The sequence below is a fragment of the Tachyglossus aculeatus genome, chromosome 26 (assembly GCF_015852505.1).
Source record: "Tachyglossus aculeatus isolate mTacAcu1 chromosome 26, mTacAcu1.pri, whole genome shotgun sequence".
NCBI classification, from domain to species: Eukaryota; Metazoa; Chordata; class Mammalia; order Monotremata; family Tachyglossidae; genus Tachyglossus; species Tachyglossus aculeatus.
In genome coordinates, this window is record NC_052091.1 from 15,049,549 (window position 1) to 15,066,085 (window position 16,537).

General features: G+C 48.6%; 2 protein-coding genes across 2 annotated transcripts; both read right to left on the bottom strand.

Moving 5' to 3' along the window:
- Positions 1–1,131: 1,131 nt before the first annotated feature.
- COMMD4 (COMM domain containing 4) lies at positions 1,132–9,848 on the bottom strand. The gene is made up of 8 exons (XM_038767210.1): positions 9,810–9,848; positions 6,465–6,536; positions 5,734–5,799; positions 3,591–3,630; positions 3,272–3,391; positions 2,186–2,266; positions 1,822–1,998; positions 1,132–1,606 (listed from the first exon to the last, which is right to left on the bottom strand). The coding sequence occupies exons 1-8, from the start codon at positions 9,810–9,812 to the stop codon at positions 1,566–1,568; spliced, it is 600 nt and encodes a 199-aa protein (XP_038623138.1). The 5' UTR covers positions 9,813–9,848; the 3' UTR covers positions 1,132–1,565.
- Positions 9,849–13,719: 3,871 nt separating this feature from the next.
- On the bottom strand, positions 13,720–16,499 carry LOC119946005 (zona pellucida sperm-binding protein 3-like). Its single transcript, XM_038767357.1, has 8 exons — positions 16,173–16,499; positions 15,177–15,295; positions 14,983–15,086; positions 14,724–14,901; positions 14,525–14,645; positions 14,363–14,454; positions 14,147–14,283; positions 13,720–14,036 (listed from the first exon to the last, which is right to left on the bottom strand). Exons 1-8 carry the CDS (start codon positions 16,497–16,499, stop codon positions 13,732–13,734), a joined length of 1,383 nt encoding a protein of 460 aa, XP_038623285.1. The 3' UTR covers positions 13,720–13,731.
- Between the last annotated feature and the right edge of the window lie 38 nt (positions 16,500–16,537).

Genomic DNA, 16,537 nt, shown 5'->3' on the forward strand with positions numbered 1-16,537 from the left:
CCCCAAAGTGTACCCTAGTCTTTCCCACCCGTCCCAGAAACCTACTGATTTTCCATCCACTGACCGAGAGCATCGGGGAACCAAAGGCCAGTTCTGGATTTAACTGAAATTCTTACTTCCCCCGGGCTCTCGGATAATTATAATAATAATAATAATAATAATGATGATGGCATTTATAGAGCACAGGCTTTGGAGTCAGAGGTCATGGGTTCAAATCCCAGCTCTGCCAACTGTCAGCTGTGTGACTTTGGGCAAGTCACTTCACTTCTCTGGGCCTCAGTTCCCTCATCTGTAAAATGGGGATGAAAACTGTGAGCCCCCCACGGGACAACCTGATCACCTTGTAACCTCCCCAGCACTTAGAACAGTGCTTTGCACATAGTAAGTGCCTAACAAATACCATCATCATTATTATTATTATTATTAAGCGCTTACTATGTGCAAAGCACTGTTCTAAGCGCTGGGATGTGCACACTGGTGTTGCTGCTTGGAAAATTAAATTTCAATTTATTGAGTATCCCCAGGTGATTCTGAAGCACGAAAATGTCAGAACAGAAGCAACACAAGCCTGGAAAAACTATAGTTCCTTCCCTGGGGGTACTTAATCTAACCGAGCCTTCCACTCAGGCTACCTTACGCCCACTCCTTAGCCTGCAAACATCAAGAAAACTGAAGAGGGCCACATTAAGCCTGTCTGACTTTAAAAGAAAAACTATTTGAGGGAGGTGGGGGGAGGTCAAACATGGACAGTCTCTTTTCTCCCTCCAAAAGTAGGGACACTTCATGAGTACTTTCAAATGACCCAGAAGCCCTGTTCCCTGAACAGTGAGACAGGTTGACGGTTGAGGTTGTCAGCTGTGTGACTTTGGGTAAGTCACTTAACTTCTCTGAGCCTCAGTTCCCTCATGTGTAAAATGGGGATTAAGACTGTGAGCCCCAAGTGGGACAACCTGATTACCTTGTTTCCCCCCCGCCTCTCAGAACAGTGCTTGGCACATAATAAGCATTTAATAAATACCATCATTATTATTATTATTAAATACCGCTGGTCTAAAGGGGGCCGGAAACCAAGACTCTCACACAGTCACCTGGAAACGCATGCCGCACACCTGCCCACGAAGCCATCAGTACTTTTCTCTCCCTTTGACCCACTTTATTTGTTTGGCTTCTGAGAAAATACACAAAATACAGATAGCAACCGGTGCGGATGGGAAAGGCACGCAGAGGCCAGAACTGCCATTCATAAGGTCCCGGGGGCTGAGCTGGACCCCAGGGGAGGAGGAGGGAAAACGGAATTTGGCTCAGGGAAGGGGGAGAGGTAACTGGAATCTTGCAAGGGGAGAAGGGAGGCAGAGATGAGGAATTCTAGACAAGGAGGGTGAGCAGGTCTTGAGGGGGTCTTCCCCTCCATCCCAAAGTGTGAGAAGAGGGGAACTGTGGAGGAAGTGGGATCAGGACCCTGGGAAGGGGAGGAACCGCCAAGCCGACAGGCACCACCCTCGTGGCGAGGACTCGGATCACAGACGTATTCCTTGTACCGTCACAGCCCGCGGCTTCCAGGTCCCTCAGCTGAGCGAGTTCATCAGGGCCTGGGCCTGCTTCAGTTCTGAAAGTGAGGGGGCCGGGGGGGTTGAAGGTCAGGCATGGAGTGCCACCGAGTGTGGGGAAACCACAGGTGGGTGGGGACACTCTAGACTGTAAGCTCCATCAGGGGACACGGTCCAACAGCTCCGTTGTACCGAACGCTCTCAAGCTCTGCGCGCAGTTACCACGCGATAAATACCGATGACGATGATGAGCGGGGGCTCCCGGTCCCCTCACCTGTTAAGAGCACTCGGAATTTGTCCGCCGACACGGTTAGGGCGATGGGCTCTGGCCCGCCTTGCCCTCCGCCCCGCACATCCAGTCGCAGATGAACCAGGGGCTCGTCGACGTGGCGGAGCACACTGGAACTGAGTGTGTAGTCCACTCGCCAGCCCACACCCTCCAGGCGGTTCACTGCGGGGGAACAGAAGCTTGCACGGCCCCCGGCCCCCAAAATAGGCGGCCCCCGGGGGAAGTCTCCCGTCTCCCACAGGGGTGGTCACTTGGGGGTGGAGGCGGAGAGGTTCTCCCAAGGCCTCCTCAACTGAGGTTACCCAGACCCAAGCTTCTCTCCCCTCCCGGCCCTCGGGGGTGGACTTACATCTCAGGCTGCAGGCCCGCAGGCTGTCCTGTAAGGGGCTTTGCTTCTCTTCATAACTCCGACATAAAGCCGTGGCGTGCTCTAAGGGGCCGATGGCAGAGTTAGGCAAACGGACTCCAACCCTGGAGCTGGAAGAGCACCATCCCCGAGGGAGAAACACCGGGCCCCCGAAGTTGCAGAGGCCCATTTCACGGATGGGGACACAGGTCAGGGAAACGACTCGCTCAAGACTACTCCGCACGTCGGCGGGAGCGTCAGGTTCGGACACCAGCGTCGGTCACCCTGGGTTTTGGGGAAAGCGGGAGTGGGGCGGGAGGGGTCTGGGGAGAGACGCCAGTGGGGAATCCCAGACTCCGTCACCGTGTCTGGTCTTGGCAGCGGATTTCTGGCCTGGGATCCACCTCAAATTAAGTCTGGGGACTGCGGGGTCCAGATCTGAGGGAGCAGGACCCTATTTCTCTAGGGCAGGACCCTAGAGAAGCAGCGTGGCTAGAGAAGCAGCGTGGCTCAGTGGAAACAGCATGGGCTTTGGAGTCAGAGGTAATGGGTTCAAATCCCAGCTCCGCCAGTTATCAGCTGTGTGACTTTGGGCAAATCACTTAACTTCTCTGCGCCTCAGTTACCTCATCTGTAAAATGGGGGTTGACTGTGAGCCCCGCGTGGGACAATCTGATCACCTTGTAACTTCCCCAGTGCTTAGAGCAGTGCTTTGCACATAGTAAGCGCTTAATAAATGCCATCATCATCATTTTGAGCAGTGGGATTGTGTGTAAACAATGCATCTCTGAGTATCCCAGCAACTTGCAGAGTGCGTCTGTTGTTATATTGTGCTCTTCCAAGGGCTTAGTACAGTGCTTTGCACACAACGGGCTCTCAATAAATATGACTGAATGAACTTGCAGAGTAACTACCTGTGGGTTATGACACCCTTCTGGCCCATGAAAGCCCACAACACTTGGGCCCAAGTCCCTCCTACCTCAGTCTGCGCCGGCCTGCCTTGTGTTTTCACCGAGTCGGGTCCACCCGGGACACCCAGTCGCCTCTCCCCCAACCTTTCCAACCCATAACGCTTCCGCCCCCCCGGACCTTTGGGCAGCCCCAGCTGCTGCAGCTCGCTGGACAGAGACTCGCCGTCCACATTGTGCTTGGCGGCGCTGGACAGGATGAAGCTCAGGACGGCCACGGTAGCCTTCACATCTCCAGACTCTGGAGCGGGGGAGATTGTCCGGAGTCAGGGTCAAACCAGGGCTGGCTGAAGGACTGGGGGGCCTCAGACCACAGCTGGGGCGTCCACCTCGGAGTCTGGTTGCCAAGGAGGACGCCGACGCGGCAGATGTTAAATGATTTCCCTCTCCCGGACCCCCTCCACCTTGGGGAGTGCTTTTCCGAAAAGACGTGCACTCACCAAACTTGGCGTCTGCTGTCAGCTTCAGGACTTTCTCATACTGCAAGAGAAAGAGAATAAATCATGCCTTGCCCATACCTCACGGGGGGCTTCTAGTTTACGAAGGGAGAACAGCTACTGAATCCCCATTTGGTAGATGAGGAAACTGAGGCACAGTAAGCGCTTCCATATGCTCCAACTTAGCCGCCTCAGTTCCTGGGCTTCAGGAACTGGGAAGCAGCATGGACTAGTGGAAGGAGCCTGGGCGTTGGAGGACCCGCCCCTTGCCTGCTGGGTGACCTTGGACAAGTCACTTCACTTCTCTGAGAAGCAGCGTGGCTCAGTGGAAAGAGCCTGGGCTTTGGAGTCAGAGGTCAACGGTTCAAACACTGGCTCCGCCAATTGTCAGCTGTGTGGCTTTGGGCAAGTCACTTACCTTCTCTGGGCCTCAGTTCCCTCATCTGTCAAATGGGGATTAAGACTGTGAGCCCCCCGTGGGACAACCTCATCACCTTGTAACCTCCCCAGTGCTTAGAACAGTGCTTTGCACATAGTAAGTGCTTAATAAATGCCATCATCATTATTATTATTATCCTCTGTGCCTCAGGGTCCTCATCTACCAAATGGGGATTCAGTAGCTGTTCTCCCTTCTTAAACTAGAAGCCCCCTGTGAGACAGGGACTTGGCACATAGTAAGCGCCTTAGAAGTACCATAATTTGTATTATTATTATCCCCAGCTAATAACTTCAGTTATCTTTCCCAATCCTCTTTTCTCCAGGAGGGTCCCAGGCTGCTTCAGGGAATCTGGGGAGGGGATTAGCGGCTCGGGGTCAAATCCCATTTGGAGACAAATCCTGGGGTCTGGCAATAAATACGATTGATAATGATGATGATGATGGTGGGTGTGGTGGGAGGTGCCAGGCATGCCTCTCCAGACTGAGAGCTCATCTTGCCGTGGCACTTGTCCTCCAACTCTGTTGCATTGTACGCCTCTCCTTCCCCTTCATCCCCCCAGCCTTACCTCCTTCCCCTCCCCACAGCACCTGTATATATGTGTATATGTTTGTACATATTTATTACTCTATTTATTTTACTTGTACATATCTATTCTATTTATTTTCTTTTGTTAATATGTTTGGTTTTGTTCTCTTTCTCCCCCTTCTAGACTGTGAGCCCACTGTTGGGTAGGGACTGTCTCTATATGTTGCCAACTTGGACTTCCCAAGTGCTTAGCACAGTGCTCTGCACACAGTAAGCGCTCAATAAATACGATTGATTGATTTAATCAATCGTATTTATTGAGCGTCTACTGTGTGAAAAGCACAGTACCAAGTGCTTGGGAGAGTACAACATAACAACAGGCACAGTACAGTGCTAAGCACATAGCAAACGCTCAATAAATAATGATGATCTTAGAGAAGCAGCGTGGCACAGTGGAAAGAGCCCGGGCTTTGGAGTCAGAGGTCATGGGTTCAAATCCCAGCTCTGCCAATTGTCAGCTGTGTGACTTTGGACAAGTCCCTTTAACTTCTCTGTTGCCTCAGTGACCTCATCTGTAAAATGGAGATTAAGACTGTGAGCCCCCCGTGGGACAACCTGATCACCTTGTAACCTCTCCAGCGCTTAGAACAGTGCTTTGCACATAGTAAGCGTCTATTAAATTCATTCATTCATTCAATTGTATTTATTGAGCGCTTGCTGTGTGCAGAGCACTGTACTAAGCGCTTGGGAAGTACAAGTTGGCAACATCTAGAGACGATCCTACCCAACAGCGGGCTCACAGTCTAGATGCCATTATTATTATCTTAGCTAGCTGGGTTTGCGCCCCTCTACATCCAGGAAGGGGAGGGAGAGAGATTGGAGACCCAGGGGAAGGTATCTATCTATATCTATTCTATTATCTATTACATTATAAATAGAATATCTATTCTATTTATTTTATTTTGTTACATATCTATTCTATTTATTTTATTTTGTTAGTATGTTTGGTTTTGTTCTCTGTCTCCCCCTTTCAGACTGTGAGCCCACTGCTGGGTAGGGACCGTCTCTATATGTTGCCAACTTGGACTTCCCAAGCGTTTAGTCCAGTGCTCTGCACACAGTAAGTGCTCAATAAATATGATTGATTGATTGATTGATTGGAGAGAAAAACCTTCCACTTACGTCAATCCCCTGCCCCAGCAAATCCTTCAGCACCTGCGTGCAGATCAGCTTCAGTTTCACGGAGGACTGGAAGAGAAGATGCCAACGGAAACACGGTCAGATGCCACCCAAAGTCCCTCCCCAAGGCCCCAAACCAGGCAAGGGCAGTCATCATCATCATCATCATCATCAATCGTATTTATTGAGCGCTTACTATGTGCAGAGCACTGTACTAAGCGCTTGGGAAGTACAAATTGGCAACATATAGACAGTCCCTACCCAACAGTGGGCTCACAGTCTAAAAGGGGGAGACAGAGAGCAAAATCAAACATACTAACAAAATAAAATAAATAGAATAGATATGTACAAGTAAAATAAATAGAGTAATAAATATGTACAGTCGCAAACCCCTTCTGTGTCCTTACCCTCCCAGTTTCACCCAGGGTCCCCTTTCCTTCAGCTCCCTCTCTCCCCTGCATCACCTCGACTCAATCCCTTTGCTCTACACCACCCCCCTGCCCCACAGCCCTTCTGTAAATATCTATAATTCCATTTATTTATAGTGATGCCTGTTCACTTGTTTTAATGTCCATCTCCCCCGCTTCTAGACTGTAAGGCCGGTGTGGGCAGGGATCGCCTCTATTGCTGAACGGTACTTTCCAGGCGCCTGGTACAGTGCTCTGCACACGGCAGGCGCTTAATAAATAGGATTGAACGAGTGACTGATTGAATGAAAACCCAAGGGACTCAACGATCTTCGCCAAAGTGCTGATCTCCGCCAGGACCCAGTCGGGACAGTCCAAGTCTCCGCAGAACCGGAACCTCTGCCGGGGGAAGAAAGAGACGAAGAGAAGTTGTGGGTTCAGGGATGGTCAGCCTCGAGGATGAGGGCGTTGGGGCGGGGGAGACTCAGTAACCCCTCCAGCCTGGTGGATGATAGTAATAATAATGATGGTATTTGTTGAGCTCTTACTTTAATAATAGTAATAATGGTATAATAATAATAATGATGATGATGGTATTTGTTGAGCTCTTACTTTAATAATAATGGTATTTGTTGAGTGCTTGCTTTAATAATAATAATAATGGTATAATAATAATAATGATGATGGTATTTGTTGAGCTCTTACTTTAATAATAATGGTATTTGTTGAGTGCTTACTTTAATAATAATAATAATGGTATAATAATAATAATGATGATGGTATTTGTTGAGCACTTACTTTAATAATAATGGTATTTGTTGAGTGCTTACTTTAATAATAATAATAATGGTATAATAATGATGATGGTATTTGCTGAGCGCTTACTTTAATAATAATGGTATTTGTTGAGTGCTTACTTTAATAATAATAATAATGGCATAATAATAATAATGATGATGGTATTTGCTGAGCGCTTACTTTAATAATAATGGTATTTGTTGAGCTCTTATTTTATTATTATTAGTAGTAGTAATAATAATAATGGCATTTATTAAGCATTTGCTATGTGCCAAGCACTGTTCTAAGCACTGGGGAGGTTACAAGGTGATCAGGTTGTCCCGCATGGGGCTCACGGGCTTCATCCCAATTTTCCAGATGAGGTCACTGAGGCCCAGAGAATAATAATAATAATCATAATGATGGCATTTGTTAAGCGCTTACTATATGCCAAGCACTGTTCTACGCGCTGGGTGGGGGGATATAAGGTAATCAGGTTGTCCCACGTGGGGCTCACAGGCTTCATCCCAATTTTCCAGATGAGGTCACTGAGGCCCAGATAATAATAATAATAATAATAATAATAATAATGATGATGGCATTTGTTAAGCACCTACTATATGCCAAGCACTGTTCTACGTGCTGGGTGGGGGTGGGGGGGTGGGGATATAAGGTAATCGGGTTGTCCCACGTGGGGCTCACAGGCTTCATCCCCATTTCACAGATGAGGGAACTAAGGCCCAGAGAAGTGAAGTGACTTGCCCAAAGTCACACAGCTGACAAGGGGCGGAGGCGGGATTAGAACCCACGCCCTCTGACCCCCAAGCCCGGGCTGTTTCCGACTTGTACTTCCCAAGCGCTTAATACAGTGCCCTGCACACGGTAAGCGCTCAATATAACTGAATGAATGAATAGTGACCAGCCGGCTACAGAACCAGAAGGCACAGGCCGAGGTTGCAGCAGGAGGGATTAGAGAAGCAGCGTGGCTCAGTAGAAAGAGCCTGGGTTTGGGAGTCAGAGGTCATGGGTTCGAATCCTGACTCCACCACTTGTCAGCTGTGTGGGCAAGTCACATCAATCAATCAATCGTATTTATTGAGCGCTTACTGTGTGCAGAGCACTGTACTAAGTGCTTGGGAAGTACAAGTTGGCAACATATAGAGACAGTCCCTACCCACCAGTGGGCTCACAGTCTAGAAGGGGGAGACAGAGAACAAAACCAAACATATTAACAAAATAAAATAAATAGAATAGATATGTACAAGTAAAATAAATAGAGTAACAAATACATACAAACATATATACATATATACACTTATCTTCTCTGGGCCTCAGTTACCTCATCTGTAAAATGGGTATTAAGACTGTGAGACCCACGTGGGACAACCCTGATCACCTTGTATCCCCTCCCGCGCTTAGAACAGTGCTTGGCACACAGTAAGCGCTTAGCCCGTTGTTGGATAGGGACCGTCTCTATATGTTGCCAACTTTCATTCATTCATTCAACCGTATTTATTGGGCGCTTACTGTGTGCAGAGCACTGTACTAAGCGCTTGGGAAGTACAAGTTGGCAACATATAGAGATGGTCCCTACCCAACAGCGGGCTAACATACAAGTTGGCAACATATAGAGACGGTCCCTACCCAACAGCAGGCTGACTTGTACTTCCCAAGCGCTTAGTACAGTGCTCTGCACACAGTAAGCGCTCAATAAATACGGCTGAATGAACAAATACCACCATTATTATTACTGGGGTTAGAAGGGCACGCCGTTAAGCGGCCTGCACCGAAGCGCTTAGTACAGTGCTCTGCACACAATAAGCGCTCAATAAATACGATTGGCTTTAACCAAGCTTTCTAGACTGTGAGCCCGTTGTTGGGTAGGGATTGTCTCTGTTGCTGAATTGTACTCTTCAAGCGCTTAGTACAGTGCTCTGCACACAGTAATCGCTCAGTAAATACAATTGAAAGAAATGAATTTAAGCCAAAGCTTAGTGCACAGTAAGTGCTTAACAAAGCAGACCCCTAAGACTGAATCAGGGTATTGGTTCAGCGCTTACGACGCGCCGGGCACTGTACTAAGCGCTGGGGTGCTTAGAAGCACATCGGGGCACTTTGTAATCCCTGATCACTTTGTAACCTCCCCATTCATTCATTCAATCGTATTTATTGAGCGCTTACTGTGTGCAGGGCACCGTACTATGCGCTTGGGAAGTACAAGTTGGCAACATCTAGAGACGGTCCCTACCCACCAGTGGGCTCAGCGCTTCGCACATAGTAATGAATCAATCAGGCTCAGTGCTTCGCACATAGTAAGTGCTTAATCAATCATCATCATCATCATCATCAATCGTATTTATTGAGCGCTTACTATGCGCAGAGCACTGTACTAAGCGCTTGGGAAGTACAAGTTGGCAACATCTAGAGACAGCCAATCAATCAATCAATCGTATTTATTGAGCGCTTACTGTGCGCAGAGCACTGTACTCAGCGCTTGGGAAGTCCAAGTTGGCAACATCTAGAGACAGGCCCTACCCAACAGTGGGCTCACAGTCTAAAAGGGGGAGACGGAGAACAAAACCAAACATACTAACAAAATAAAATAAATAGAATGGATATGTACAAGTAAAATACATAAATAGAGTAATAAATATGTACAAACATCTATACATAGATACAGGTGCTGTGGGGAAGGGAAGGAGGTAAGATGGGGGGATGAGGGGGAGAGGAAGGAAGGGGCTAAGTAAGTGGTTAATAATGCCATCATTATTATATTATAATAATATATATTATCATATGTATTGTATAATAATACAATATTATTATATTGGACCCGACCATTGAAGCCTCCCCCCAGCATCCCCTCCCCACTTACTGACCCCGGGGTGACCTCACCATGGTGCCCGGCCGACTGCGCCTGCGCCAACGACCAGGCCGCTCCGTGGAACGGCGGGGCCCGGCACGTGACCCGGCCCCCTGACACGTGACCCGCCCTTCCCCGGCACATGTCCCACCCTCCCTGGGCACGTGATCTGGCCCGCCGACCAATCGCCTCTCTTCCTCCTCCCACGGCGACCCTCCCCTGACACGTGACCCGCCCTCCCCCGGGCACGTGACCGGGCCCGCCGACCAATCGCCTCTCTTCCTCCTCCCCCGGCCGCGAGGCGTCCCGTCGCCAGGGAAACCCACCGGCCCTCCCTAATGTTCATTCATTCATTCATTCAATCATTCATTCATCCCATCGTATTTATTGAGCGCTTACTGTGTGCAGAGCACTGGACTAAGCGCTTAGGGAAGTACAAGTTGGCAACATATAGAGACGTTCAGTCAATTAATCAATCAATCGTATTTATTGAGCGCTTCCTGTGTGCAGAGCACTGGACTAAGCACTTGGGAAGTACAAGTTGGCAACATCTAGAGATTGTCAATCAATTAATCAATCAATCGTATTTATTGAGCGCTTACTGTGTGCAGAGCACTGGACTAAGCGCTTGGGAAGTACAAGTTGGCAACATCTAGAGACCTTCAATCAATCAATCAATCAATCAGTCATATTTATTGAGCAGTTACTGTGTGCAGAGCACTGTACTAAGCTCTTGGGAAGTACAAGTTGGCAATATCTAGAGACGGTCAATCAATCAATCAATCGTATTTATTGAGTGCTTACTGTGTGCAGAGCACTGTACTAAGCGCTTGGGAACTACAAGTTGGCAACATATAGAGACGGTCAATCAATCAATCGTATTTATTGAGCGCTTACTGTGTGCAGAGCACTGTACTAAGCGCTTGGGAAGTACAAGTTGGCAACATCTAGAGACGGTCAATCAATCAATCGTATTTATTGAGCGCTTACTGTCATACCTCCTTCCCTTCCCCACAGCACCTGTATATATGTATATATGCTTGTACAAATTTATTACTCTATTTTACTTGTACATATCTATTCTATTTATTTTATTTTGTTAATATGTTTGGTTTTGTTCTCTGTCTTCCCCTTCTAGACTGTGAGCCCACTGTTGGGTAGGGACTGTCTCTATGTGTTGCCAACTTGTACTTCCCAAGCACTTAGTCCAGTGCTCTGCACACAGTAAGCGCTCAATAAATACGATTGATCGATCGACCATCTCTATATGTTGCCAACTTGTACTTCCCAAGAACTTAGTACAGTGCTCTGCAATCAATCAATCGTATTTATTGAGCGCTTACTGTGTGCAGAGCACTGGACTAAGCGCTTGGGAAGTACAAGTTGGCAACACATAGAGACAGTCCCTACCCAACAGTGGGCTCACAGTCTAGAAGGGGAAGACAGAGAACAAAACCAAACATATTAACAAAATAAAATAAATAGAATAGATACGCACAAGTAAAATAAATAGAGTAATAAATATGTACTAACATATATACATAAAGTGCTGTGGGGAAGGGAAGGAGGTATGACAGTAAGCGCTCAATAAATACGATTGATTGACTGATTGACCGTCTCTAGATGTTGCCAACTTGTACTTCCCAAGTGCTTAGTCCAGTGCTCTGCACACAGTAAGCGCTCAATACGATTGAATGAATGAATGAATCTGCCCCTCCAGCCCCAGGAAGGGTCTGAGAATACCCTCTACCCTGCCAGTGGAACTGGTGGCTCCCAGGGCTAGCCCATTTAGTCCACCACGAGCCCAATATTTGAGTCCCACAACATGAGCAGTTACAGCAACAGGAGAGGATAGTGTATTCTCCTGCCTCTCCCTCTGTACCCTCTTCTCGCACCGCACAACACAACAGCCAAAAAACCTTACTCTACTTTTCAAATCAGTGCTATTTAGTGAGGCCATAATGCAAGTACAGCCCTAAGTGCTTGGGATAATACACTGTACTCTACCTTTCAAATCAGTGATATTTATTGAGGCCGTACTGTAAGTATGGCACTAAATGCTTGGGATAATAATCAATCAATCGTATTTATTGAGCGCTTACTGTGTGCAGAGCACTGTACTAAGCGCTTGGGAAGTACAAGTTGGCAACATATGGAGACAGTCCCTACCCAACAGTGGGCTCACAGTCTAAAAGATAATACACTGCAACAGAAATTTCTAGGGTATTTTCTATGCACTTACTCTGTGCTGGGCACTGTACTAAGTGCCGGGGTAGATACCTGGTACTCAGGTTAGACAAAATCCATGTCCCACATGGGGCTGGGTCTTAATCTCCATTTTACAGATTAGGTAACTAAGGCCCAGAGAAGTTAAGTGACTTGTCCAGGGTCACAGCAGACATGTGGCAGAGCTAGGATTAGAATCCAGTTCTTTCTCACTCCCAGACTTGTCCTCTATCCCTTAGGTCACACCACTTCTCTTGGGCAAAGTAAAGTAGATAAGTAAATTACTGGTTGGAGAAACACAGTTTAGACATAGGCATTGTGTCGTGGGGAATACCTGTGAGTACTAAAGTGTTGGAGGAGGCTGGGACTCACATGCCATAGTGAAGTACCTTGTCCATAATAAATGCTTAAAATTTCATAATTATGAGATTAATCAGGTTAGAGGTCCTGAACAGGTCTGCCAGATAAGGAGAGGGAGGATGTGAGGAAGGGGTTGATGATGGAAGTGAGACATAGTGGGTAGATTGGCAGTAGACCAAAGTGGGGGAAAGGAGTGAAGGGATGAGGAAGAAGAGTTGATTGAGTGATTTAAAGTTTGCTTTAGCAGCCAGTGGAAGAGTGTGCACAGTGATATTCTAGAAAAGCGATCGGGCCTGCAAAGTGATAGATAGACTGCAGAGAGGGAGGTTAGTGAGGAGACTGATGTAGTAGTTGAGATTGGATAGAGAAGAAAGGAGGATTCTCTAAATGGTGAAGGTAAAGTGGTGTTAAGGAGCACGGCCTAGGGGAAAGAGCATGGGCCTGGGGGTCGAGACCTGGGCTCTAAACCTGGCTCCACCATTTACCTGGGAAGTTGCTTCGTTTTTTTTTTCAGTGCCTCAGTTCCCTCATCTGTAAAATAGAGATTCAATACCTGTTCTTTCCTTGTGAGCCCCACGTGGGACCAGATGATCTTGTATGGTAATAATAATAATAGCATTTATTAAGAGCTTACTATGTGCAAAGCACTGTTCTAAGCACTGGGGAGATTATGAGGTGAACAGGTTGTCCCACAGAGGGCTCACACTCTTCATCCCCATTTTACAGATGAGGCAACTGAGGCACAGAGAAGTGAAATGACTTGCCCAAAGTCACACAGCTGACAAGTGGCATAGCTGGGATTAGAACCTCTGACCTCTGCCTCCAAAGCCTGGGCTCTTTCCACTGAGCCACACTGCTTCTCATGGTATTTGTTAAGTGCTTACTATGTCAGATTCTATTAAACACTGCTGTATATACACACACACACACAAGCTAGTCAGGTTGGACACAGCCCATGTCCCACATGGGACTCAAAATCTTGATCTACATTTTACAGGTGAGATAGCTGAAGCAAAGTGAAGTGATTTGCCCAAAGTAACAGCAGACAAGTGGCAGAGCCAGGATTAGAACCTAGGTCCTTCTGAGTCCCAGGCCTGTGCTGTATCCCCTATGCTTAATGTAGTATTTGGGCATCTACTAAGTGCTCAACAAGAAGCAGGCTTGGACTTCTGGTGTTGATACTCCCTCCATGCTGTCTTTAGCAGCTTGCCAATTTAACTTGGTCATTGGAATAAGTAAGAAAATGAGATCAGAATGAGACCTTGCTACCCTATCAGCAGTTAGATACTAGAGGAAGAACATATTAGCCCCAACTCCTAAGCCATAATGATGACTGATACTGATTTTTTGAGCTACTTTATTGTTCTTTTACACGGAAGGAGGAGAAGTGCTGTCAGGGAAAGCAGGAACAATGCTGCTTTGCCCCTTGTGATTGAGGAGGAGAAGGAGAAGGAGGAGGCCCCCGCTGCAGGCCGCAGCCACCATGGTAGCCACCACCAGCCCCAGCTCTGTTGGTCCTGAGGAGAGGAGAGAAAGGGAACAATTAGGGCTAGAGCCAGGGATTGGGTAGGTCCAGCTGGTGCCCTTGGTACCTTTAGAGGTTTGAGTGGTGATCACTGGTTTTGCTATGTTCTTCTCAGGCCAGTGCAAGGGGCCCAGCAGGATGTCCGCTTCTGTAGGCCGGGGAAGAGAGAGAGAGAGAGAGAGAGAGGGAGAGAAACTAGGGATGGGTAACCTTCTGCCTTAGGGCTCCATAGAGCTTCCACAACTTCTGAGTGCTTACCAGGAGAAGTCACATGTCTCTGGTGCCTTCCTGACTTCCTGCCTTTGGGGCCAAGTTTCCTGTCCTGTCGGATGAGTTTGCAGTTCCCTGTCTCACAGCAGCTGCAGATGGTACTGGGGCCCTCCACTGGAGTCCAGCTGGAACAAAAAGGGGAACAGTCACCCCCAGGGCAGTTGTGACCCCCCACTCCTCAGCCGGGTCATCCTAGGAACTCACCCATCAGCTGCTCGGTCATAGGAACAGGCTTTGTTCAGGGCATCGGGGGTCTGGGCAGTAGCGGTCACTTTCAGGTGGCAGGTGATGAAGATCTAGAGGGAGAGAGAGGTTCGAACTACCCAGGACTACCGAGTCTGGCCTAGACTGAGAAAAGAGACTCACCTGGTTCCCCAGCTCTCCGGCAAAGCGGAACACATCCACCGTGAAGCGCAGGGTGTCCTGTTGAAGTCTGGGGGAGAGGAATGCCGAGGAGACCTCATCCCATCTCCCGTCCACCAGGCACCTGGAAACGGGGACCAGGGTCAGGCCAGCTGGCTCCAGTTTCTCACTCAACCCCTCTCCCAGGGACTGCGGCCCTTACCCGTTGAAGTCAATGATCCTGTATTGAGGGGTGGAAGCCTTGTCTGGTGTTGAGGTGGCTACACAGTGGTCAATAAAGAGCCTGAGTGGCACATGGTGGCCGGTCTGGACATCAGCTTGGATGTGGAGGATTTCCCCCAGCTGGAAGGACAGGGATCTCCTCTCCATGCTCCAGTCATCTGGAATATACCCACCCACTCCATGATCAGAACATGGCCCGTGGTCTCCTCTTCCTCCCTTCCCCAGGACCACCCACTTACCAGCCATGAGGCGCAGGGAGAAGCCCAACCTCTCCTCCGCCCATATTGTGGAGCGGAAGGGAATCCAGGTGGGCCGGATGGCTCTGATGCTCACATTGTCCTTCCTGGGGGGAGGAGGGGGAAAAAAGGCAGGGGCTGAGCTGGATCCTGGGGCAGGGTGGGCCAGGCCCCCTGGGCTTGGGGCAGTCACTCACCTGGGGTAGCGGCACTCGATGGGGATGGACACTGGGTTGGTCCTCATTATAAGGGGGTTCTGGGCTGGGCTTGGGGTGTAGTAGAGGATGGTTCTGTAGATTAGGGAATCCGCTGTCATCTGGAAGAGGCCAAGGAGAGTGTCTTGAATCATGCTCAGGTGAGAGCTTTTAGAGAGAGTTGACTTACCTCTGCTACTTGCTCCCAACTCAGCATCCCTAAGGGATATTTCCCAGTAGCTCCTCATGGGACATGGACTGTGTCCATCCTGATTAGTATATTAGTACTAATCTTAGTACTAGTTGATTAATACAGTACATGGCACATAGTAAACATGAGTACCATTAAAAAAAAAAAAAAAGGCTCTCAGGAAGACAGCCACTATAGCTGCCTCCTTTAGGAAGTGTTAGTTTCCCCCACAGCAGGTTGGAAGACTACACTAACCCTCATGAAGAAGCCCACAGGGGAGATAAAGGACCCGTTGTTCTGGACAGAATACCCAGTGACTGTACAGCCTCTGGGATCAACTAACCAAGTGCCCACCCTTTTGAGTCAAACTGGTCACAGTAGGATCACTGTAAGGTCAAGGACTTCACCCTTCAAGTCTGTTATTTATTTATTTTACTTGTACATATCTATTCTATTTATTTTATTTTGTTAGTATGTTTGGTTTTGTTCTGTCTCCCCCTTTTAGACTGTGAGTCCACTGTTGGGTAGGGACTGTCTCTATATGTTGCCAACTTGTACTTCCCAAGTACTTAGTACAGTGCTCTGCACACAGTAAGCACTCAATAAATACGATTGATTGATTGATTGATTGCTATCAACTTCTCAGTAAGCCGGTCTCCAGATTCTCTCCCTTCCAGAGCAGGGCAGCCAACGGCTGCTGAGTTGTATCCAGGTAGGCTCTCAGCTTGTTTCCCCACTAAGGGAGGCATGCAGTAGGAAGGAGACTACGCAAGTACATTTCCTCCACCAGGCCCTGGTCTCAGCCTCACCTGCAGCTCTGTGCCACACTCATGGAGCCCAATCTCAAAGGTGACAGTGGTATCCATGGGGTCAGAGTCCATAGGGGGACAGGCAGCCAGGCCCAGCGTCACGTCCTCAGCCCGGACCAGCCGTCCGGTCCCGAACAGGTCCCTCTGCACGGTCACCACCAGCAGAGTCTCCTCACAGCGCACAGCCACGGCCGGTGGTGGGGTCTGCCCCAAATCCCGCTGAGCCCAAGGGAAGGGGCTTTCAGGGAACCCATGGGGGTCAACACGGCACCCCTGCCATACCACCCAGAAGAGAAGAACGGCCTGCAGTCGGCCCTGGAGCCCCATGTCGTTGTCTGCCTCGCTGCTACAGGCCAACCATCCAT